The sequence below is a fragment of the Lolium rigidum genome, chromosome 7, assembly GCF_022539505.1.
Source record: "Lolium rigidum isolate FL_2022 chromosome 7, APGP_CSIRO_Lrig_0.1, whole genome shotgun sequence".
In the NCBI taxonomy this organism is placed as follows: Eukaryota; Viridiplantae; Streptophyta; class Magnoliopsida; order Poales; family Poaceae; genus Lolium; species Lolium rigidum.
Genome location: NC_061514.1, coordinates 91,436,012 through 91,461,658, shown reverse-complemented (window position 1 = coordinate 91,461,658; position 25,647 = coordinate 91,436,012). Strand labels below are relative to the sequence as shown.

General features: G+C 46.9%; 2 protein-coding genes across 2 annotated transcripts; both read right to left on the bottom strand.

Moving 5' to 3' along the window:
- Positions 1 to 15,137: 15,137 nt before the first annotated feature.
- Positions 15,138 to 19,725, bottom strand: LOC124670471 (probable LRR receptor-like serine/threonine-protein kinase At3g47570). Its single transcript, XM_047206969.1, has 2 exons — positions 16,125 to 19,725; positions 15,138 to 16,032 (listed from the first exon to the last, which is right to left on the bottom strand). Exons 1-2 carry the CDS (start codon positions 19,057 to 19,059, stop codon positions 15,656 to 15,658), a joined length of 3,312 nt encoding a protein of 1,103 aa, XP_047062925.1. The 5' UTR covers positions 19,060 to 19,725; the 3' UTR covers positions 15,138 to 15,655.
- A 255-nt stretch (positions 19,726 to 19,980) lies between these two features.
- On the bottom strand, positions 19,981 to 25,037 carry LOC124670470 (putative receptor-like protein kinase At3g47110). The gene is made up of 2 exons (XM_047206967.1): positions 21,023 to 25,037; positions 19,981 to 20,937 (listed from the first exon to the last, which is right to left on the bottom strand). The coding sequence occupies exons 1-2, from the start codon at positions 23,955 to 23,957 to the stop codon at positions 20,558 to 20,560; spliced, it is 3,315 nt and encodes a 1,104-aa protein (XP_047062923.1). The 5' UTR covers positions 23,958 to 25,037; the 3' UTR covers positions 19,981 to 20,557.
- Between the last annotated feature and the right edge of the window lie 610 nt (positions 25,038 to 25,647).

Here is a 25,647-nt window from a genome sequence, read left to right as displayed (position 1 = left end):
CGCGTTCGTTGTCTTTTGCATATGCTTCTGGGAGAGGCCGCGGGAAGTATTTATGGGTGGAAAATCGATCGAGCGGAGTTCGTGCCGAACACGGAGGCACAGCCCGAGTCGGTAGGGTCGAGGTGCCAGGTCGTACGGAGGTAGGATCTCCCGATCGATCTCTGCCGTCCAATGGTATGCGTATGGTCTCAGATGGTGCCGATCGTGTTAGGTGCCAGAGGGACGAAACTTGGCTCCCACGGGTTCTCCTCTCTCGTGTCCTGTCATGGTCCGTTTCTGTTTCCAAGGAAGATTGGAGGCCAAGAAAGCTCCGTGCTGTATACAGAGTAATAATACTTTTTTTGAAAAAAATTACAACTATTACGTGATTTCAAAATTTTATAAATCTGAACTCTGTCGGCTGCCGACCAAGTTTGCTTTTTGGCGCTGATCGGCCACTCAAGCAGGTGAAAGCCAATGCAGGTGATGACGGCCGATCCGCCTCTGGTCGGCTGACTGAGTCCTAGATTCAAGAATTTTAAAATCACGTATCATTTGAAAAAATATTCAAATTTTTTGTATTATTTAAAAAAATCGCCTTATATCTAGTCCAACTTTTTTTCCTTTAGCAAAAAAGTAGTATCTCGTTTATATATTCGGCTATAACTGTTCGTCCCGTCCTTAAAATGATTGATTTCCAAAAAAGAAACAATTGTTTCACAGATACTTGTTTCACAGATACTTGTTTCACAGAGGCGATTTGCAAAAAATAACCTAAAGGTGAAAGGAAAGCACAAACTGACCCTCCGGCGAAACTATTTCACCCATCTAACCCTTTTGTGTGGCGCCCCACGCATCGGCGCCACACATGCCAGTGTGGCGCCCCTCCTGCCGGCGCCACACACCCAGCCGACGTGACTCCCTCGACGCTGAGCTGGTCCGCCGATCCGACGTGGCAGCATGTGTGGCGCCCCTCCCAACGGCGCCACACATGCCCTTACAATTGCCCAAAAACATACTGTGAGACAATTCGTCCGGGACTTAGCCGTTTTTGCGAGGCTCTATGTGTGGCGCCGATGCCACGGGCGCCACACATCCACTTAAGTGTGGCGCCCGCGCCCGCCCCCAGCCCGACCCTCTCTTTCTCTTCTTTCTCTCCTCTCTTTCAATCCTCCAACCGCCGCCGTCGGCCGCCTCTCCGCCGCCCCCCACCAAATCCTCCACGGATTAGACAGATCTGGCCGGCCAAATCCATCCCCATACAATCCTCAAGGTATTCCCCTTCGTTCCCCTTCGATTCATCCAAGATTTGCTCCGGTTTAATTCGTTCCCTTCGATTCATCCTAGATTGGAAATTTTGGTTGTGTTTGAACCATAGATTTGTATGCATGTGTTTGAACCATAGATTTCAACCATAGATTTGTTGGAACCATAGATTGTATGCATGTGTTTGAACCATAGATGTTAAATTTTGTTAGATTGTATGCATTGTATCCAAAGATGTTTGAAATGGCTATGGTGTTCTATCCCTAGATATGAATGTATGTGTGTATGGAACCTTATGTATGTATGTGGTGAAAGGCAAAATTGGAGCTTAGCAAATGCATTCTATTGTCTTACATATGTCTATTATGTATGTATGTATGTATGTATGTGGAGAAATTCATATGTGTGATGTATTTGGATATGAACTCTCATGTATGTGTGATGTATAGGTGATTCGAAAGTTAGATATATTCTCATGTATGTGTTGCTCATTTTTGTTAGTGGAATGACTCATAACATGGTTGTGTAAACATGTAGGATGGTGTGGCTTCCGGATGAAGAGTACGACAGGGAGCACCGGGCTGTTCATATGACGGAGAGGGGAACGGATCTTCACCCTTTGAAGATTCGTTACCATGGCACAGTGGATATACCGTATGACGAGAGGTACACGGAGTTCATCCAGCCTACCGGTCTTATGCCGTTCATATCCCTTGTAAGCCGTGGGGGGCCAAACATGAACGCCGCGGCACTCATCGCTCTTGTCGACCGATGGAGGCCGGAGACGCACACCTTCCACTTGAGGGCCGGCGAGATGGCCCCTACTCTCCAGGATGTTTCCATGATCCTTGGACTACCTATTCGTGGCGAGCCACCGTGTATGAACACAGCTTCCGATGGGTGGCGCGGACGGATGGAGGACCTTATTGGCGGGGCTCCTCCGGCGCCAAGCAAATCCAAAGGAGAGAGTTCCCGCCGGCGCGTCTTTCTCTTGGATCAAGACTAACTTTGCACAATGCCCGGAAGGGGCCAACGAGGACACTCGGAGGACGTACGCCCGCGTGTACTTATGGTACATGATTTCGAAGACTCTCTTTCCCGACGAGTGGGGGAAGCCGGCCCATTGGTGTTGGCCGAAGGCGCTTATCGTGTTGGACAACCGGTGGAGTTGGGGAACAGCGGCACTTGCCTACCTCTACCGGCAGGTGATGACTTGTTCTATGTACTATTTTCCTATAGTAGTGTGCTAGACAAAGTAGTAACCAAATGTTTTATGTACGCAGTTGGACGAAGCTTGTCGCAGGACTGGGAGCAGGACTGGGAGCGGCGGTATTGGTGAATGCTTGCTCCTACTTTCCGTATGGAGCTGGGACCGCATATCGCTTGGGCGGCCTAGGGTACTCAACGAGAGGCCATGGCCTCATTACCCGAACAACCCCGATCGGGAGCCCACTTGGGCATACCTTTGGGACGAGTGTCTCGGAGATGACAAGCGATCCAATGGTCATGTACGAGCAAGTACATCGCGGAGTTGGACACTCTTATCGCTGAGCAGGTAACCGATCACTCTTTTGCAACCCTAGTTTTCATTGATTCTACTGGCATGTTCTAAATTCTGAAATATTTGTATGGTGCAGGTGGAATGGGAGCCATATGGTACCTACTACCGTATTGGCGCGGGGTGTTGGAGATATGCCCAAGAGGCAATAATAAAAGTGGTTATTATATATCTTTATGTTTATGATAAATGTTTATATACCATGATATAATTGTATTAACCGAAACATTAATACATGTGTGATATGTAAACAACAAAGAGTCCCTAGTATGCCTCTTAACTAGCTTGTTGATTAATGGATGATTAGTTTCATAATCATGAACATTGGATGTTATTAATAACAAGGTTATATCATTGTATGAATGATGTAATGGACACACCCAATTAAGCGTAGCATAAGATCTCGTCATTAAGTTATTTGCTATAAGCTTTCGATACATAGTTACCTAGTCCTTATGACCATGAGATCATGTAAATCACTTATACCGGAAAGGTACTTTGATTACACCAAACGCCACCGCGTAAATGGGTGGTTATAAAGGTGGGATTAAGTATCCGGAAAGTATGAGTTGAGGCATATGGACCAAAAGTGGAATTTGTCCATCCCGATGACGGATAGATATACTCTGGGCCCTCTCGGTGGAATGTCGTCTAATGTCTTGCAAGCATATGAATAAGTTCATAAGAGACCACATACCACGGTACGAGTAAAGAGTACTTGTCGGAGACGAGGTTGAACAAGGTATAGAGTGATACCGATGATCAAACCTCGGACAAGTAAAATATCGCGTGACAAAGGGAATTGGTATCGTATGTGAATGGTTCATTCGATCACTAAAGTCATCGTTGAATATGTGGGAGCCATTATGGATCTCCGGATCCCGCTATTGGTTATTGGTCGGAGTGAGTACTCAACCATGTCCGCATAGTTCGCGAACCGTAGGGTGACACACTTAAAGTTGGATGTTGAAATGGTAGAACTTGAATATGGAATGGAGTTCGAATATTTGTTCGGAGTCCCGGATGAGATCCCGGACATCACGAGGAGTTCCGGAATGGTCCGGAGAATAAGATTCATATATAGGAAGTCATTTTATAAGATTTAAAATGATCCGGAAGGTTCTATGGAAGGTTCTAGAAGGTTCTAGAAAAGTCCGGAAGAAACCACCCCTAAGGGGGAGGAGTCCCAAGTGGACTCCCCTAAGGGGGCCGGCCACCCCCCCCCCCACATGGAAGGGGGGAATCCCACCCCAAGTGGGATTCCCACCTTGGGTAGGTTTCCCTATCACATGGAAGGTTTTGGGTTCGGGTCTTATTCGGAGACTTGTAGTCCAACACTTGGGGCTTCCACCTATATAATGAGGGGCCAAGGGGAGGGGGCCGGCCACCCCAACACAACAAGGTGGCCGCACCACCTAGATGGCCGGCGCCCCCCTCTCCCCAAACCCTAGCCGCCCCACTCCTCCTTCTTCCCCGCACGCTTAGTGAAGCTCCGCCGGGATTCTCCACTACCACCGACACCACGCCGTCGTGCTGTCGGATTCAAGAGGAGCTACTACTTCCGCTGCCCGCTGGAACGGGGAGGTGGACGTCGTCTTCATCAATAACCGAACGTGTGACCGAGTACGGAAGTGCTGCCCGTTCGTGGCGCCGTGATCAAGATCTTCTACGCGCTTTTTCAAGCGGCAAGTGAACGTCTACCGCAACAACAAGAGCCTCATCTTGTAGGCTTTGGAATCTCTTCAAGGGTGAGACTCGATAATCCCCTCGTTGCTACCGTCTTCTAGATTGCATCTTGGCTTGGATTGCGTGTTCGCGGTAGGAAATTTTTTGTTTTCTATGCAACGTTATCCTACAAGTGGTATCGCAGCCGTGTCTATGCATAGATGGTTGCACGAGTAGAACACAAAGGTTTTGTGGGCGTTGATGCTCTTGTTATCTTTAGTTGAGTACTTTGCATCTTTATGGCATAGTGGGATGAAGCGGCTCGGACTAACTTTACATGACCGCGTTCATGAGACTTGTTCCTCGTTCGACATCCAACTTGTATTGCATAAGAGGCTTTGCGGGTGTCTGTCTCTCCTACTATAGTAAAGATTCAATTTACTCTTCTATTGACAACATTAGTATCAACATTGTGGTTCATGTTCGTAGGTAGATTAGATCTCTCTCGAAAACCCTAAACCACGTAAAATATGCAAACCAAATTAGAGACGTCTAACTTTTTTTTGCAGGGTTTGGTGATGTGATATGGCCATAATGTGATGATGAATATGTATGAGATGATCATTATTGTATTGTGGCAACCGGCAGGAGCCTTATGGTTATCTTTAAATTTTCATGTTGAGTAGTATTTCAAAGTAGTTGTAATAGTTGCTACATGGAGGACAATCATGAAGACGGCGCCATTGACCTTGACGCTACGCCGACGATGATGGAGATCATGCCCGAAGATGATGGAGATCATGTCCGTGCTTTGGAGATGAAGATCAAAGGCGCAAAGACAAAAGGGCCATATCATATCACATATGAACTCGCATGTGATGTTAATCCTTTTATGCATCTTATTTTGCTTAGATCGCGACGGTAGCATTATAAGATGATCCCTCACTAAAATCTCAAGATAATAAAGTGTTCATCCTTAGTAGCACCGTTGCCAAGACTTGTCGTTTCGAAGCATCTCGTGATGATCGGGTGTGATAGAATCAACAAGTGCATACAACGGGTGCAAGCCAGTTTTTGCACATGCGGATACTAAGGTGGCCTTGACGAGCCTAGCATGTACATACATGGTCTCGGAACACGTGATACCGAAAGGTAGAGCATGAATCATATGATTGATATGATGAACACTTTGAGTGTTCGCCATTGAAATTACACCTTGTCTCGTGATGATCGGACTTAGGTGTGGTGGATTTGGTTCGTGTGATCACTAAGACAATGCGAGGGATATTGTTTTGAGTGGGAGTTCACCTAGATTTTTAATTATGTTGAATTAAAATTTGAACTCAATTTGTCATAAACTTAGTCTAAACTATTGCAAATATATGTTGTAGAGATGGCGTCCCCAATCAATTTTAACCAGTTCCTAGAGAAAGAAAAGCTTAAGAGCAACGGTAGCAACTTCACCGACTGGTTCCGTCATGTGAGGATCTTCCTCTCTGGCGGAAATCTGCAATATGTGCTTGATGCAGCGCTAGGTGACCCTCCTGCAGAAACTGAAACCGATGAAGTAAAAGTTGTTTACGAGACTCGGAAAACTCGGTACTCTCAAGTTCAGTGTGCCATCCTGTGTAGTCTGGAATCCGATCTTCAAAAACGTTTTGAGCACCATGATCCTCATGAGTTGATGAATGAGCTGAAAGCTATATTTGAGACTCATGCGGCCGTGGAATGCTATGAAGCATCGAAACATTTCTTCAGCTCGTATGATGGAAGAAGGCAGCTCCATTAGTGAGCACATGCTCGCCATGACCGGGCATGCGAAGAAACTCGCTTACTTGGGAATAGTGATTCCTAACAGATCGGGGATTAATCGTGTTCTTCAATCACTGCCACCAAGTTACAAGAACTTTGTGATGAACTACAATATGCAGAACATGAACAAGGAGTTACCTGAACTCTTTGGCATGCTAAAAGCTGCTGAGATTGAGATCAAGAAAGAGCACCAAGTATTGATGGTCAGCAAGACCACCAGTTTCAAGAAACAAGGCAAGTCTAAGGGAAAATTCAAGAAGGGTGGCAAGAAAGCTACCACGCCTCCTATGAAACCTAAGAACGGCCCTAAGCCTGATGCTGAGTGCTATTACTGCAAGGAGAAGGGACACCGGAAGCGTAATTGCTCCAAGTATCCGGCTGATCCGAAGAGCGGCCTTGTCAAGAAGAAGAAAGAAGGTATATCCGATATACATGTTATAGATGTTTATCTCACTCGGTTCTCATTATAGTACCCGGGTATTTGATACCGGTTCGGTTGCTCATATTTGTAACTCGAAACAGGAACTAAAGAATAAACGAAGACTACCGAAAGATGAAGTGACGATGCGCGTTGGAAACGGATCCAAAGTCGATGTGATCGCTCGTCGGCACACTTCCTCTACATCTACCTTCGGGATTAGTTTTAAGTCTAAATAATTGTTATTTTGTACCCGCGTTGAGCATGAACATTATATCTGGATCTTGTTTAATGCAAGACGGTTATTCATTCAAGTCTGAGAATAAAGGTTGTTCTATTTTTATGAATAATATCTTTTATGGTCGAGCACCCGAAAAGAATGGCTTATTTCTCGTTAGATCTCGATAGTAGTGATACGCATATACATAACATTGATGCTAAGCGAATTAAATTGAATGATAATTCTACTTATATGTGGCACTGTCGTCTTGGTCATATTGGAGTGAAGCGCATGAAGAAACTCCATACTGATGGATTACTTGAATCACTTTACTTTGAGTCACTTGATAGATGCGAAGCATGTCTAATGGGAAAAATGACTAATACTCCATTTTCTGGTATGATGGAGCGAGCTACTGACTTATTGGAAATCATACATACCGATGTGTGCGGACCAATGAGCGTAGCATCGCGCGGTGGTTATCGTTATGTTCTAACCTTCACAGATGATCTGAGTAGATATGGGTATATCTATTTCATGAAACATAAATCCAAAACTTTTGAGAAGTTTAAGGAATTCCAAAGTGAAGTAGAAAATCAACGTAATAAGAAGATTAAATTTCTACGATCTGATCGCGGAGGTGAATATCTGAGTTATGAGTTTGGCATGCATTTAATGAAATGCGGAATACTTTCACAATTGACACCGCCGTGAACACCACAACGAAACGGTGTGTCCGAACGTTGTAATCGAACTCTCTTAGATATGGTTCGTTCTATGATGTCTCTTACTGATTTGTCGTTATCATTTTGGAGTTATGCATTAGAGACAACCACATTCACTTTAAATAGAGCACCATCAAAATCCGTAGAAACGACACCGTATGAATTATGGTTTAATAAGAAACCTAAGTCGTCGTTCCTTAAAGTTTGGGGTTGCGAAGCCTATGTAAAAAAGTTACAACCGGACAAGCTAGAACCCAAAGCGGAGAAATGCATCTTCATAGGATACCCTAAGGAAACTATAGGGTACACTTTCTATCACAGATCCGAAGGCAAAATCTTTGTTGCTAAGAACGGAACCTTTCTTGAGAAAGAATTTCTCACTAAAGAAGTGACCGGAAGAAAAGTAGAACTCGATGAGATTGATGAATCTATACTCGTTGATCGCAGTAGCGCAAGTACCGGAAGTTGTACCTGTACCGCCTACACCGGCAACAAGAGGAAGCTAATAATAATGATCATGAAACTTCGAACGAGAAAACTACCGAACCTCGCGATCGACAAGGGAACGTGCCACTCCCGATTGGTATGATCCTTGTCTAAATGTCATGATTGTGGATAACAATGATGAGGACCCCGCGACGTATGAAGAAGCGATGATGAGCCCGTATACCAACAAATGGCAAGAAGCCATGAAATCCGAAATGGGATCCATGTATGATAACAAAGTATGGACTTTGGTAGACTTACCCGATAGCCGCAAGGTCGTCGAAAATAAATGGATCTTCAAGAGAAAAACAGATGCCGATGGTAATATTACTGTCTATAAAGCTCGACTTGTCGCAAAGGGTTTCCGACAAATTCAAGGTGTTGACTACGATGAGACTTTCTCACCTGTAGCGAAGCTAAAATCTGTAAGGATTTTGTTAGCAATAGTTTCATTTTTCGATTATGAGATTTGGCAGATGGATGTCAAAACGGCGTTCCTTAATGGAGACATTGAGGAAGAGTTGTATATGGTACAACCCAAAGGTTTTGTCGATCCTAAAAATGCTGACAAAGTATGCAAACTTCAGCGTTCAATTTATGGACTCGAAGCAAGCATCGAGAAGTTGGAACCGACGCTTTGATAAGGTGATCAAAGACTTCGGGTTTATACAAGTGCCATGGAGAGGCCCGTATTTACAAGAAAGTGAGTGGGAGCTCCGTAGCATTCCCGATATTATATGTAGATGACATATTATTGATTGGGAATGATATAGAACTATTAAGCAAAGGTGAAAGGTTATTTGAATAACAGTTTTTCAATGAAAGACCTTGGTGAAGCATCGTATATATTAGGCATCAAGATTTATAGAGATAGATCAAGACGCCTAATAGGGCTATCACAGAGTACATACTCGGACAAGATTCTAAAGAAGTTTAGAATGGACGAAAGTAAGAAAGGGTTTTTACCTATGTTACTGTGCAAGGTATTGAGTAAGACTCAAGGACCGGCTACGGCAGAAGAAAGAGAAAGGATGAGTCGATCCCCTATGCTTCGGCAGTAGGGCTCTATCATGTATGCCATGCTATGTACGAGACCGGATATAGCGCATGCCGTTAGTTTGACTAGCGAGATATCAAAGTGATCCAGGAATGGAACACTGGACAGCGGTCAAGAATATCCTGAAGTACTTGAAAAGAACTAAGGATATGTTTCTTTGTTATGGAGGTGACCAAGAGCTCGTTGTAACAAGTTACACCGATGCAAGTTGGAGATATGCCCAAGAGGCAATAATAAAAGTGGTTATTATATATCTTTATGTTTATGATAAATGTTTATATACCATGCTATAATTGTATTAACCGAAACATTGATACATGTGTGATATGTAAACAACAAAGAGTCCCTAGTATGCCTCTTAACTAGCTTGTTGATTAATGGATGATTAGTTTCATAATCATGAACATTGGATGTTATTAATAACAAGGTTATATCATTGTATGAATAATGTAATGGACACACCCAATTAAGCGTAGCATAAGATCTCGTCATTAAGTTATTTGCTATAAGCTTTCGATACATAGTTACCTAGTCCTTATGACCATGAGATCATGTAAATCACTTATACCGGAAAGGTACTTTGATTACACCAAACGCCACCGCGTAAATGGGTGGTTATAAAGGTGGGATTAAGTATCCGGAAAGTATGAGTTGAGGCATATGGATCAACAAGTGGGATTTGTCCATCCCGATGACCGGATAGATATACTCTGGGCCCTCTCGGTGGAATGTCGTCTAATGTCTTGCAAGCATATGAATAAGTTCATAAGAGACCACATACCACGGTACGAGTAAAGAGTACTTGTCGGAGACGAGGTTGAACAAGGTATAGAGTGATACCGATGATCAAACCTCGGACAAGTAAAATATCGCGTGACAAAGGGAATTGGTATCGTATGTGAATGGTTCATTCGATCACTAAAGTCATCGTTGAATATGTGGGAGCCATTATGGATCTCCGGATCCCGCTATTGGTTATTGGTCGGAGTGAGTACTCAACCATGTCCGCATAGTTCGCGAACCGTAGGGTGACACACTTAAAGTTGGATGTTGAAATGGTAGAACTTGAATATGGAATGGAGTTCGAATATTTGTTCGGAGTCCCGGATGAGATCCCGGACATCACGAGGAGTTCCGGAATGGTCCGGAGAATAAGATTCATATATAGGAAGTCATTTTATAAGATTTAAAATGATCCGGAAGGTTCTATGGAAGGTTCTAGAAGGTTCTAGAAAAGTCCGGAAGAAACCACTAAGGAAGGCGGAGTCCCGGAGGGACTCCACCTCCCATAGCCGGCCAACCCTAAGGGGGAGGAGCCCCAAGTGGACTCCCCTAAGGGGGCCGGCCACCCCCCCCCCCCCCACATGGAAGGGGGAATCCCACCCCAAGTGGGATTCCCACCTTGGGTAGGTTTCCCTATCACATGGAAGGTTTTGGGTTCGGGTCTTATTCGGAGACTTGTAGTCCAACACTTGGGGCTTCCACCTATATAATGAGGGGCCAAGGGGAGGGGCCGGCCACCCCAACACAACAAGGTGGCCGCACCACCTAGATGGCCGGCGCCCCCCTCTCCCCAAACCCTAGCCGCCCTACTCCTCCTTCTTCCCCGCACGCTTAGTGAAGCTCCGCCGGGATTCTCCACCACCACCGACACCACGCCGTCGTGCTGTCGGATTCAAGAGGAGCTACTACTTCCGCTGCCCGCTGGAACGGGGAGGTGGACGTCGTCTTCATCAACAACCGAACGTGTGACCGAGTACGGAGGTGCTGCCCGTTCGTGGCGCCGTGATCAAGATCTTCTACGCGCTTTTGCAAGCGGCAAGTGAACGTCTACCGCAGCAACAAGAGCCTCATCTTGTAGGCTTTGGAATCTCTTCAAGGGTGAGACTCGATAATCCCCTCGTTGCTACCGTCTTCTAGATTGCATCTTGGCTTGGATTGCGTGTTCGCGGTAGGAATTTTTTTGTTTTCTATGCAACGTTATCCTACACGGGGATGGCTGACCTCAACCGCAAGTGCACGGAGGAGGCCCTGTTCTGGCGGATGCGCTGCCCACTCATATGCATGTGGCTTGTTGAACACCACCAGCCGCACAGAGTGATGAGACAAGCTTGGGCTGTATCGGGAGTGCCCACCTCGGTGGCAAGACACGGACAAGGCGCTTCATAGGTAAACTTCGGAATCGAGCGACGGAAGATTCCCGATAGAAGAGGTAGAATCTAACTTCTTGATTCTTGCAGGCTTGATAGGCAGCGGCAGAGGAAGATCACAAATTGGCCAGTCCACCATAGCGGCCACATCGCAGCCGTTCCAACACCGTTTGGAAGCGACACGGACTGCTGGCCCTCTGGAGATTGTGCCTCACGACTTGGCCGCTTTCAACAACTACCTCCAATGGTTCCATGAAAACACGCGTATCGAGTTAGTGAAGCGCGCGTATGCTGACTACATCTTGAACGACCCCATCGAGTTCGATGAGGTTGCGCAAAGCCAGCACGACACCTATGCTCGCAGAGGGAGATCGACTTCTATTGCTTCCGAGCTGAACTTCGTGGTAATGGATTCTCTCACTAAATAGTACATCATCTAGATTGCCATGTGCTCGCTTAAATTGTGTATGCTATGTTTGTCACAGCGGTCGGAGATCCAAAAAACAGCTGACGAGTGCGAGATTATGTGGGACCAGAGCCACAGAGATGAAAAGCCTGTCGGACCGTTGCGGCATTTCATTAAGGTATGATCACCAACTTTGAATGTACGCAATTATGTTCTGGTGGCTTTGTAACCGTGAGTTCCATGACGCAGAACAATGCACGAAAGATGCGGCGGTTAGCGAACTTGCTAGGTTGCCGCGAAGGCGAAATCCCTACATCCTCCTCTTCTGAAGAACCGCAGGTATGGACTATTTTGTTGCTGTCAAACATGTTCTTACTAATTTCAACTTTTGTAATCTCATGTGTTCATGTTTGTGAAGATTCCTCCCGACGACGACTTGATTCTGAGTCAAAGCATACCTCCAAAGCATACCTCCAAGCAAGCCCCACGGTCAGCTTACCGCTTGAAGCCAAGGGGCAATGCTCCAAAACGGTACACTCCGGAAGATTATGTCAACCGAGGAAAGAAGGTTGTCATTGAGGAGGATGAGGGGCCGGTGCGGAGATCATCTTTGTCGAGGATGAGGAACGACGAGCCGTTCTCTTCAGAGGAGGAGGAGCAGGAGGAGCGGGAGGAGCAGGAGGAGCACCAGGAGCAGCAGCAAGAGCCACGGCAGCGGACAAAGAGGATGGCCGTCCGGAAGCACCCAGTGAGGACGACACGTCGAGGACGACACTAGGATGTGCTCCGTGTTGTTGTGAACTATATCTTCATAAGTATCGAATTGTGAACCCTATATCATTTCAATGTTTGTAATGCTACTTGTTGTTTGAATTTACTTGCTACGATGTAGACTACATCTTCTGAGATTGCTACTTGTTGTGTATGTTCTGAGATTGGTACTTGCTGTGTCCAATGATAACTGTTGGAGTTTGGTAGGATTTTTCATGTTTTTAACACAAGTCAGTGTGTGGCGCCCTTCACAGTGGCGCCACACTGCACTGTGTGGCGCCCACGGCATCGGCGCCACACATGCCAACTTATATCCAGTATTGGGTCGAAAACATCCAGGGGCTCCGGACGATAAGTCCTTAGCCGTTTGGTGATGCTCTTTGTGTGGCGCCCGTGGCATCGGCGCCACACATGCTAGTGTGGCGCCCGTGGCATCGGCGCCACACATAGAGCCTCGCAAAAACGGCTAAGTCCCAGACGAATTGTCTCACAGTATGTTTTGGGCAATTGTAAGGGCATGTGTGGCGCCGTTGGGAGGGGCGCCACACATGCTGCCACGTCGGATCGGCGGACCAGCTCAGCGTCGAGGGAGCCACGTCGGCTGGGTGTGTGGCGCCGGCAGGAGGGGCGCCACACTGGCATGTGTGGCGCCGATGCATGGGGCGCCACACAAAAGGGTTAGATGGGTGAAATAGTTTCGCCGGAGGGTCAGTCTGTGCTTTCCTTTCACCTTTAGGTTATTTTTGTGCAAATCGCCGGGAGAGGCAGCGGGAAGTATTTATGGGTGGAAATCGATCGGGCGGAGTTCTTGCCGGACACGGAGGCAGAGCCCGAGTCGGTAGGGTCGACGTGCCAGGTCGTACGGAGGTAGGATCTCCCGATCGATCTCTGCCGTCCAATGGTATGTGTACGGTCTCAGATGGTGCCGATCGTGGCAGGTGCCAGAGGGACGAAACTTGGCTCCCACGGGTTCTCCTCTCTCGGAGTCAATAGCATAAAACCACCACTTTGATGGTGAAATTTACCGAACACCACCACTTTACGTTTGCGGGACAAAAAACCACCACATTTTGCTCAGTTTTTTGCGGAATGCCCTAAACCCGAATTGAACGCGAATTGACAGGGATTATGACCGGTGGGATCTGCTGTAACTACCGGGTCCCACGTGTCAGCTCAATTAAAAAAATCTTAAAATCCTAAAAAAACAAATGTGAGAAGAAATTAAAAGAAGGAAGGCCCCTGCCGCCCAACTCCGGCGAGGCTCCGGCGACGCGCGAGCGGTGCAGGGCCGGGGGCGCGCGGAATAGGGCCGGCGGCGCGAGCGGAGCAGGGCCGGCGGCGCGGAGCGCGGGCCGGCGGCGCGCGGGCCGCGGCCGAGCCCCGGCTGTCCCCGTCCCCCTCCCCGGCCCCGTCGGCGAGCACGGGCCGCGCGGCGGCGACGCTTGGGGATGCAGCGCGGGCGCCGGCAGGGGCGGCGGCACGGGACGGGCATGGCGGCGCGGGTGCTCGCGGCCGGAGCTTGCACCGGAGGCCGGGGCCGCGCGCGGAGCGGGGCCGGTGGCGCGCGGAGCAGGGGCCGGCGGCGCGCGGCCGAGCCCTGGTCGTCCCCGTCGCCCTCCCCAGCCCCGTCGGCGAGCACGGGCCGCGCGGCGGCGGCGCTTGGGGATGCGGCGCGGGCGCTGCAGGGGCGGCGGCGTGGGCCATGCATGGCGGCGCGGTGCCGCGGCCGAGCTTGCGCCGGAGGCTGGGGCGGCGGCGCCTGGTCACGGGATGGCCGGCGCCGGAGACTGGGGGCGGCGGCGCCTGGTCACGGGAGAGCCTCCATTTTTGGGTTTAGGTTTTTTTTTTATTTCTTAAACTGGACTGACAAATGGCCCCTCTGTCCACGTCATCACTTACAGCGGGCCCTATTTGTCAGATTTCCTGTCAATTCGCGTTCAATTCGGGTTTAGGGCATTCCGCAAAAAACTGAGCAAAATGTGGTGGTTTTCTGTCCCGCAAACGTAAAGTGGTGGTGTTCGGTAAATTTCACCATCAAAGTGGTGGTTTTATGTTATTGACTCCCTCTCTCTCTCGTGTCCTGCGATGGTTCGTTTCTGTTTCCAAGGAAGATTGGAGGCCAAGAAAGCTCCGTGCTGTATACAGACTCGTATCTGCGATGGGTTTTTTTAATAATACTTTTTTTGAAAAAATTACAACTATTACGTGATTTCAAAATTTTATAAATCTAGAATTCTGTCGGCTGCCGATCAAGTTTGCTTTTTGGCGCTGATCGGCCACTCAAGCAGGTGAAAGCCAATGCAGGTGATGACGGCCGATCCCCGTCTGGTCGGCTGACTGAGTCCTAGATTCAAGAATTTTAAAATCACGTATCATTTGAAAAAATATTCAATTTTTTTGTATTATTTTAAAAAAAATCGCCTTATATCTAGTCCAACTTTTTTTTTCCTTTAGCAAAAAAGTAGTATCTCATATATATATTCGGCTATAACTGTTCGTCCCGTCCTTAAAATGATTGATTTCCAAAAAAGAAACAATTGTTTCACAGACACTTGTACTACACAACAGATATACCAGTATACATATACTGAACTTCAACGTACATGAAAATTAGTCATCATCCATACAAGTGTACGATCGCCCAAGCTAAATTATGTTTACAGGGTACAGACTACGAATTCAAGAAAGAGTGATTGTGACAGGGGGAGCTTGCTTTAGCAGAATTGCACACAAGTCTACCAGAACAGAAAGAACACAAACGGGGAAAAAAAATATATTCAGATATGACATCTGAACAACTCCAGTAATCGCCTTGGGAAAACAAAGATTCGCACAAATTACAGCTGAAAAGAGAGTGATTTTGATATACTGATAGCAGGACAATGTCACAGTATACATGGCTTGCTTTGACACGAATCTGCTATAAAACAGAAACGAACAGAGAAAAAACTTCAGACCTCGCCTATATATGCAGCTTCCACTCAAGAAGGGGAGACACGCCGCTGCATCCAGCCAGGGCCCACAAAGGAACGGAGAGAAGATCAGAAGGCCTGTCGCAGCAATGAGCTTCGTCGAAACAACTCTGTTCCCAACGGCGCCCCAGGCATTTCCCACCATTCTGCCTCTTTTTGTTACACCTTTTTCAGGCAGAGACTCGCCGATTCTCTGCTGTCCATTTGACATAGTCATGTTTTATCTTCCCGAGACTCACGACCACTTCGCTCATCGTCATCCTCAGGTCTGGCAAGTCGCTAGAGCACAGCAAACCCACCTCAAATAATCGCACAAGAAAACCATCGCCTGAGCTGCGGCATGAAGAAGAGCCTTGCAGCGGCAGAAGCTGGCCATCCACCACCTGGACTAGCTCCATAGGAAACGCCTGATCAACCCACCGCCGAAGGCTCAGTCCTCCGACAAACAAAGCATCCGTGGGTCTCCTTCCTGTGAGTACTTCCAGAAGCATGATTCCATAGCTGAACACGTCGCTCTTTCGCGATGCTTTTCCAAGGGATCCGTACTCTGTTTAACAAATTCATGAATTTCAGTGCATGATTGATGAATGGTTTAACAAGAATTACATACTGAGAAATATTACAGGTGCCAGCTAGTACCTGGTGCCATGTACCCGACCGTTCCAGGCATGCTCGCAGAGATCATGGAGCTGTCATCACCTAATAGCAGCCTTGAGATACCAAAGTCCGCAACATGTGCCGTCATGTCCTCATCAAACAGCACGTTGCTGGGCTTCAAGTCGCAGTGCAATACAACCTCATAGTGCTCATGGTGCAGATACGCCATTGCCATCGACACGTCAAGCATGATACCCAGCCTCTCGAGGAATCCCAAGTGCCTTCTGCCCTCAGAGTAGTGTAGGAGCGTCTCTAGGCTGCCATTGGGCATGTACTGAAGCACAAGTGCTCTGAATTCAAGGTTGGAGCAGGTGTTGAGAATCCTCATCAAGTTGCGGTGTCGCGCCATGCGCATCACACGGCACTCAACATCAAAGCTCATAGTGGCATGTTCGGCCTGCAGGTCCAAAACTTTTACTGCTACCACCAAACCATTGCTCAGTTGGCCCTTGAAAACTTTTCCAAAGCTCCCGGCCCCCAAGAGGTTACTCTCACTGAAATTATCAGTCGCACGAGCAAGCTCGTGGTAGGAGACTAATTGATGGTTTACGAAGTCAACCATCCCAGCAGGAACCGTCACTCCTTGTTGATTCCTAACTTTCTTTCTTAGTACTACAAATATGTAGGATGCGACACCTCCCATTGCTACAATGATAGCAGGGAGCAAAAACTTGAGGATGTGACTGCTGGTTCTGGGAGAGTTACCCAAACATGATGGAAATCCTAAACTTGAAGCGCCACAAAGCCCTGAATTCCCCATCAAGGACCGCAGGCTGATGTTTGAGAAGATGCCTCCTTCCGGTATCGGACCTTGTAGGTTATTGAAAGACAAGTTCAATGTAGACAGGATGGTAAAACTGGACAGGTACTTTGGGATGGAACCTGAGAGATTGTTATGGGATAGGTCCAAAGCTTGTAAGATGGCTAGCTTGTCAAAAGAACCTGGAATTTGGTTATAGAATGAGTTGTGTGACAGGTTCAAATTGATTAACATGATAAGTTTACCAATTGAATCAGGGAGGCTACTCCTGAAGCGGTTGGCAGAGAGATCCATGTAGTAAGTTTGTTTTAGATAGCCAATATCAGCTGGTAATGTACCGTTGAGGAAGTTATGAGATAAATCTAGCCAAAGGAGGCCACCAAGATGACATAAACTTGGAGGTATAGAAGACGATAACTGGTTATAAGAAAGTCCAATTTGTTCTAATTTGGTATGATTGCCTATGTCCTCTGGTATGGGGCCAGATAAATGGTTGTAACCGAGGTGCAATTTTATTAGGTTCTTTAGCAATGCAGTCTGTGGTGGGATTGGGCCAGACAAGGCATTCTGGTGGAGGCTAAGAAATTGCATATTCTCCATCATCATGATTGAATTTGGAATTGCACCAGACAGCTGGTTTTTCGAAAGGTCTAGCACTCTAAGACTAGTTAAATTCAAAATCGTAGCCGGAAGTTCACCAACTAAATTGGTCTCATGTGCAGCTAAAGTTTCCAGCTGACTTGACAGATTCCCTATATAGTTAGGGAGGCGACCAGTGAAATTGTTGAACGAGATTTTAAGATACCTGAGCTTTCTACAGTTGGATAAAATTGACAAGAAGCTGAGATCCCCCTGTAGGCGGTTCTCTGAAAAATCAACTTTCACCAAAGAATTCATGTCACCAATTGTTGAAGGTAGTGATCCAGCCAGCATGTTTCTCTTCAACACTACAAGTGATAACTTGGAAAGATTACCGAGAGAAGCAGGAATGTGTCCTGTTAGTTGATTGTCTCCGAGATGAAGAGACGATAGTTGACCCAGCTGTCCAAAATTTCCCGGAATGGGTCCCGTCAGCTCGCACCATGGCAGGCTCAATCCACGTAGCAAAGTGAGGTTGCCAAGTGCAGCAGGAATTGGGCCAACTAGGTTATTCTCACCCAAGAAAATGTAAGATAGACGAGTCAACTTGCCCAGCCATGTCGGCACAACACCTTCAAACAAGTTGCCAGGCATGGATATAGCTCTGATGTCCTGACAAGATGTGAGCCCCAACGGAATCTGACCAGTGAATCTGTTATTTCCCAAGCTGATTATTTGCAGCATCGGAAGAGTAAAACTTCCATTGTCAGGGATATTGCCAGTTAAGTTATAGTTGTTGGTGACATATATTGAATGGAGTTTAGACATGTTGAAGATAGCCGGAGGCAATGGGCCAGCGAGATGATTGAACTGCAGGTCAAGAAACTCCAAAACTGGCAACAAGGAAATGGAATATGGTATCGGCCCTGACAAGCTGTTATTGCCGAAGGATAGATACGTTAACATAGTGGTATTGTTGAATAGATCGGTCGGTATTGAGCCACTGAGGTAATTTGTCCGGAGATTTATGGAGCCAAGGTTGTGCAAGTTTCGTAGCTCTACTGGGATTGAACCCGAAAGATGGTTTACGTTTAGGACAAGGACTTGGAGACTCGAGAGATTTCCTATGGTGGGTGGGATGCTACCTGAGAAACCATTGAAGCTAAGGTCAAGCAATTTGAGGCGATGCAATCTTCCCAAATCATCTGGTATGGAGCCAGTCAGGACGGTGCTGGTGAGGTTGATGATGGAGAGAAAGGAGAGGTTACCGATGTGAGGAGCAAGGGATCCATCAAGGGGCAAGTCCGGCAGCTCAATAGCCGTGACACGCTGCCTGCGCCGGCTGCACGAGACGCCAACCCAGTGGCAGAAAGTTGTGCCGGTTGTCCAGTTGTTCGCAAGGACACTTTGCGGGTCGGAGAGGTGGGCTTTGAAAGCCAGCAGTGAGGCAAGATCAGTGTCGCTGCCATTGTTGCTGGTCTGACCCAGAGAAGAGCAGCCAACACTAGGTACTACGGCTAGCACATAGATGGCCGATAGTGCAAGTAGCACGACGACGGGAATGCAAGGAGAGGCCATTGGGCTGCTCGTATGTTCTCCTCATCTAACCAGTCATATATACAATGAGCTTGTTCAATGAATATGCTGCTTTACACAGAATTTCAACCCCCTTTTTATTGTTTAGCTGGGCAGGCCAAGGTTGCGGGTCAAATATAGTACTAGTGCAGAATTGGTAAAACAAGGATTACAAACTAGTACTAGCCACACCTACCAAATAATGTAATGGTAAAAACAAGGAATATAAAGTAGCCACACCTACCAAAGTCTGTATATTGTGCCTAGAAGCTTTCAACCTGGTGACGCTGGTCCAACAGCTAGAGTTTTTTGCTGAGAGGAGAGAAAGTAGACAATACAATGCTAATTAAGTTCCTTTGACTTGGTACCAAAGCCTCCAAAACTAGCTTACTGCTGCATGTTAATATTGATTGATTGGTGCTGATCTACTGACAGACATAAACTTTGTGGCCTGTAAATTGCGTATTTCACTACAAATTGATAAGCGAGTTGAACGGTTGGCAAAAGCAATAATGCAGGAAGAGGATGAATGACTCCTAGAATCCTAGTACAAAGCCATCCCTTAATTAATCGCAAGATCGAAAATTCGAAATCGAGGAAGAGCGGATCGAGCGAACCCTCTGACGACCCTGACGTTTCACCCTGGGGCGGCGCCGCGGCAGCGCTCGTCGTCCAGGTGCCGCCCCGCCGTGGCAGAACTTGCTCCGCGGCCGCCGCGTCGCCCCACGGGAGAGCGCCCCGTCGGCGCGCAGCACGCACCGCCTCGCCACGCCTGACGCAGCGGCGCGCGCGGTGCGTATCACCCATCCGGCCTCCGCTGCGGCTCTACTTGACGGCAGAAGGGGGCAGCGGGATGGTTGCGAGCAGGAGGAAGAGCGGAACGGTGGAGTACACTGGAGATGGAGGATCTATTCAGAAGCTGCTAATTTTTTTAATAATTTTAATGCTTATTTTTCATGTACTCCCTCCATCAGACATCTAAGATTTTTCTAAATCTGGATGTACTATATACTATACTAAATGGTGTCTACATACATCCAAATTTTGACAAATCAAAGACATCTATATTTGGACAAAGGTAGTATCTACTATGTAACAAAAATTCTTAATTAATTAAAAAATCCACCTAGAGAAACAAAAGGAAAAAATTCAATTGTTTTCCCAATGTTGATAGTGTTAATGGGAAAAATTCACAGCAGAATTCCTCATAGAGTTGTTCTTAGTTTATGACATGATAGAGACATGTCGCAATGGACTACCTCCAAACAACTCTCCTCCCAACAGCGCCCAGGCATTTCCCAGCATTCTGCCTCTTACTGCTACACCTTCAGACATTTCATCCAACACAACAAAGTATCATAAATTCATAATCCATAAATCATCAATATAACGTGGATCAAACTGTACAAGTAACGTAGACATGTAAGTGAGTAGCCTGAAGCGCAGCTCATATTCTCCTCGGTGAAGAAGCACATACATGGAGGCAAGGGCGCGTAATCAATCACTTATCTGCACTCTGAGTCTCTACTGTCCATTTAACGTAGTCAATTTTTATCCTCTCGAGCCTCACGACCACTTCCGTCATGGTCATCCTCTGGTCCGGCAATTCGCTGGAGCAAAGCAAACCCAGCTCGAATACTGGCACAAGAAAACCATCGACCAAGCTCCTGCTTGAAGAACAATAGTTTTGCAGTTCTAGTAGCTGGTCATCCACCACTTGGACTAGTTCCGTAGGAAACGCCAGATCAACCCACTGCCTGAGGCTCAGTCCCGCCACAAACATAGCATCGGTGGGCCTCCTTCCTGTGAAGACTTCGAGAAGCATGATTCCATAGCTGAACACGTCACTCTTCCGTGATGCTTTTCCAAAGGATCCGTACTCTGCCAAACAAATTCATGAATTTCAATGCATGGTTGACGGAAGATTGAATAATAATCACATATTAGAGGTGGCACAAAGTAGTACCTGGGGCCATGTACCCAACTGTTCCAGGCATGTTGGCGGAGATCATGGAGCTGTCATCACCTACTAGCTGCCTTGAGATGCCAAAGTCCGCAACATGTGCTGTCATGTCCTCGTCAAACAGCACGTTGCTGGGCTTCAAGTCGCAGTGTAGTACAACCTCGTAGTGCTCGTGGTGCAGATACGCCATTGCCATCGACACGTCAAGCATGATGCCAAGCCTCTCGAGGAGGCCCAAGTGCCTTCTGCCTTGAGAATGGTGTAAGAGCTTCTCTAGGCTTCCATTGGGCATGTACTGAAGCACTAGTGCTCTGAATTCTGGGTTGGTGCAGGTGCTGAGAATCCTTGTCAAGTTGCGGTGTCGCGCCATGCGCATCACACGGCACTCAGCAATGAAGCTCCCAGTGGCATGTTCCAGCTGCAAGTCCAAAACTTTTACTGCAACCACCAAACCGTTGCTGAGTTTGCCCCTGAAAACTTTCCCAAAGCTCCCGGACCCCAACAGGTTGCTCTCGCTGAAATTATCAGTGGCATGAGCGAGCTCTTCGAAGGAGACTAATTTATGGTTTATGATGTCAACCATTTGGTCGGAAATTGTGATTCCTTGTTGGTTCCCAACTTTCCTTTTGACCATTACAAATATGCAGGATGCAACAGCTCCAATTGCTACAATGATGGCAGGGAGCAAAAATCTGAGCATGTGAGCGCTGGATCTTGGAGAGTTACCCAGACACGATGGGAATCCTAAACGTGAAGAACCACAAAGCCCTGAATTTCCCATCAAGGATTGCAGACTGATGTTTGAGAACACACCTTCTTCTGGTATCTGACCTTGTAGGTTATTGAAAGACAGGTCCAATATGGACAGGCTGGTAAAATTGACCAGGTACTTTGGGATGGAACCTGAGAGATTGTTATGGGATAGGTCCAAAGCTTGCAAGCTCGACATCTTCTGAAAGGAATCTGGAATTTGGTTATAGAATGAATTGTGTGACAGGTTTAAATTGATCATCATGATAAGTTCTCCAATCGAGTCTGGAAGACTACCTGTCAAGTGGTTGGAAGAGAGATCAATGTGGTAAATTTGTTTTAAATAGCCGATATTAGCCGGTAATGTGCCGCTCAAGAAGTTATGAGAGAAATCTAGCCGAAGGAGGCTATCAAGATGAAATAAACTTGGCGGTATAGTTGACGATAATTGGTTATAAGATAGTCTAATTTCTTCTAACTTGGTATGATTGCCGATGCTCTCTGGTATGGAGCCAGATAATTTGTTGCGTCCGAGGTGCAACTTTACTAAATTCTTTAGCATAGCAGTCTGTGAGGGGATAGGGCCGAGCAAGCTGTTCCAACGGAGGCTAAGGGATTGCAAATTCTCCATCATCATGATTGAATCTGGAATTGTGCCATCGAACTGGTTTTTTGAAAGATCTAGCACCCTAAGACTGGTTAAATTTGAAATCGTAGCTGGAAGTTCACCAAGTAAATAATTCTCAGATGCATAGAAAGTTTCCAACTGATTTGACAGATTCCCCAGAAAGCCAGGGAGGGCACCAGTGAAATTGTTGGACGAGATGTCAAGATACCAGAGCTTTCTACAGTTAGACAGAATGGACAAGAAGCTGAGATCCCCCTGTAGTTGATTTTCTGTAAAACTAAGTTTCACTAAAGAGTCCATGTGGCCAAATGTTCTGGGCAATGGCCCATCCAACATGTTTCGATCCAACACCAGCAATGATAACTCAGAAAGATTACCTAGGGAGGCAGGAATAGGCCCCGTTAGCTGATTGTCTCCGAGACGCAGATCAGATAGATGGCGCAGCTGTCCAAGATTTGATGGAATGGGTCCTGTTAGCTTGCACCATGGCAGACTCAAGTCACTTAGCCAAGTGAGGTTGCCAAGTGCAGAAGGAATTGAGCCAACAAGGTTATTCCCACCCAAGGAAATGAAATATAGATGAGCCAACTTGCCCAGCCATGTTGGCACAACACCTTCAAACAAGTTAGCAGGCATGGAAATAACCTTGAGGTCGCGACAAGATGCAAGCCCCAATGGAATCTGACCAGTGAATCTGCTGAATCCTATGCTGAATATTTGGAGCATCGGGAGACTGAAACTTCCGTTGTCAGGGATACTGCCGGTTAAGTTGTAGTTGCGGGAGAGAAATATTGTATGGAGCTTAGACATGTTGAAGATAGCTGGAGGCAATGGACCAGAGAGATGATTGTATTGGAGGTCAAGAAACTCAAGCATTGGCAGTAAGGCAATGGAATATGGCACCGGTCCTAACAAACTGTTATTCCCAATGCTTAGATAAGTTAACATGGGTGTATTGTTGAATAGATCGACCGGTATCGGACCAGTGAGGAAATTGGTCTGGAGATTTATGAAGCCAAGCTTGTGTAAGTTCCGCAGCTCTACCGGGATTGAACCCGAAAGATGGTTAAACCTCATCACAAGAGCTTGAAGACTTGTGAGGTTTCCTATGGAGGGTGGGATGCTGCCTGACAGATCATTGAACCCAAGGTCAAGGAATTTGAGGCGATGCAGCCTTCCTATGTTTTCTGGGATAGAGCCAGTCAGGACGGTGCTGGTGAGGTTGATGATTGAGAGGAACGAGAGGTTACCAAGGTGAGGAGCGAGGGATCCATGGAGGGGCACGCCTGACAGCTCCAAGGCCGTGACACGCTGCCTGCGCCGGCTGCATGAGATGCCAACCCAGTGGCAGAAAGACGTGCCGGTGGTCCAGTTGCTAGCAAGGACGGATTCAGGGTCGGTAAGTTGGGATTTGAAAGCCACCAGCGCGGCGAGATCGGTGTCGTTGCCATTGCCAATGGTCTGACTCGGAGAAGAGGAGCCGGCGCTAGGTACTACGGATGACACGGAGATGGCTGATGCTGCTAGTAGCACCGCGACAGGAATGCATGTAGCGGCCATTGAGCTGCTGGGTGTTCTCTTCTTCTAGCAATTCAGATATATATCTATAGTGAGTATGGCCAATGCATATGTTGCTTTCCCCAAATATTCAAGCTGTCCTTTTCGTTTTACCTTGCCAGCCAAGACTGCCGGCCAAATATATTAGAGGTTTGGTAAAACAAAGATTGTAAGCAAGCCATACCTATCAATCACTCTCTAGAAGCTTGGATTGTGCATAGAAACTTTCAACCTGTTCATGCTATAGTCAAACCACCAACTGAGTACCGACAGCCTAGGGGCCGAATGCTGAGTAACCCTTTACTACACTTGTTAAAAAAAGGGGAGAGAGCAGATAACTCAATGCTGAGGGCTGCTCCGGTGCTCCCCCCTTAAACAAAGTTGAAGGGTCATAATTGTTGTTTTTTCTTGTCTTAGGTCCGCCGAAATTTATATCCAATCCATGTATACATGTCTATATTGGTACGGTATATGTACATCGTGTAAGAAAAAAAAAAGGTCACGTGAGCAACATCTTTATATGACCTTTCTATTTCGACGTACACGCGTGATCGTACATACGTACAAAAACGAGGTATAACACAACACGAGCCATACGGGCCTATACAGGATTGTACGGACGGCAGACCTACAATAAAATTACGATCGTGGCCCCGATTACGAACATGTATGGAAAAATCTCCATCATTTTTATGTTTGATGTGTAGAATTTTTTCAGGGGAGGAGCACCGGAGTAGAAGTGCTCAATGCTAAGTAAGCTAACTGAATCCTAAGTCAGACCTCCTAAACTAGCTTATCGTTAAATATGTCATAGACTGGTGCTGCTGATCTATTATGCAGACTTCAACTCTGTGGCAACATCTGTCTACTACACTACGAAGTGAGACAAGGCCCAACGCGAATGCACTGCGTTGCAAAATCATTACTACAGAAAACAAAAACAAAAAGATGAATTTCTAGAATTCTAGTCGACGTGGTGAGCTAATTAACTAGACTTGCAAAACAACTAGTTAATTAATCAGCAGATAGAGAGCGGATCGAGCGAACCCTCAGACGTCCCTGAAGTTTGACTGCCAGGCCACCTCGCCCGTCGTCCATGTGCCGCCCCGCCGCGTCCGTCGCCACACCACCGGACGGCGCCCCCTCGCCGCGCACTGCCTGACCGGCCTTAGCGGCCAGCCCGCCGCCTATTACCTTCCGCAGCAGCTCTACGCCTCTGCCTGGGCGCTGAAGGCTCCGGGGACGGGAGAAGAGGGGCAGAGGGCAGCCACCAGCCAGGGCCCAGGGAGCACCTATTCCCCGCCCGCAGCGGGCGCTACCGCCGCACCGCCTAAAGGGCGGTTTAGGGCCGCTCCCAATGCGGCCCAGTTAAAAAGCTTTTTTTATTAAATTTAGAGTGAATTCCATTTTTTTACTCTGTCCGTTGTGCATTTGTGACACATATTACCCCATTTAGTGGAATTTCTACCAAAACATCTCATTTAGGAGTATTATTTTATTTGTTATTCGTAGATAGAATAGGTATGATACATCGATGTGGAGCGATAAAATATGTAAATATAGAAAGGCCTCATGGATAATTTAAGCCCAAACTTGTTTAATCCATATGTTCCCTTCATCACTAACGTTTTGATATATTTAGACACCGGTTATCACCTACACCTTGTCCAATAGATACACACCAAAAAAATAA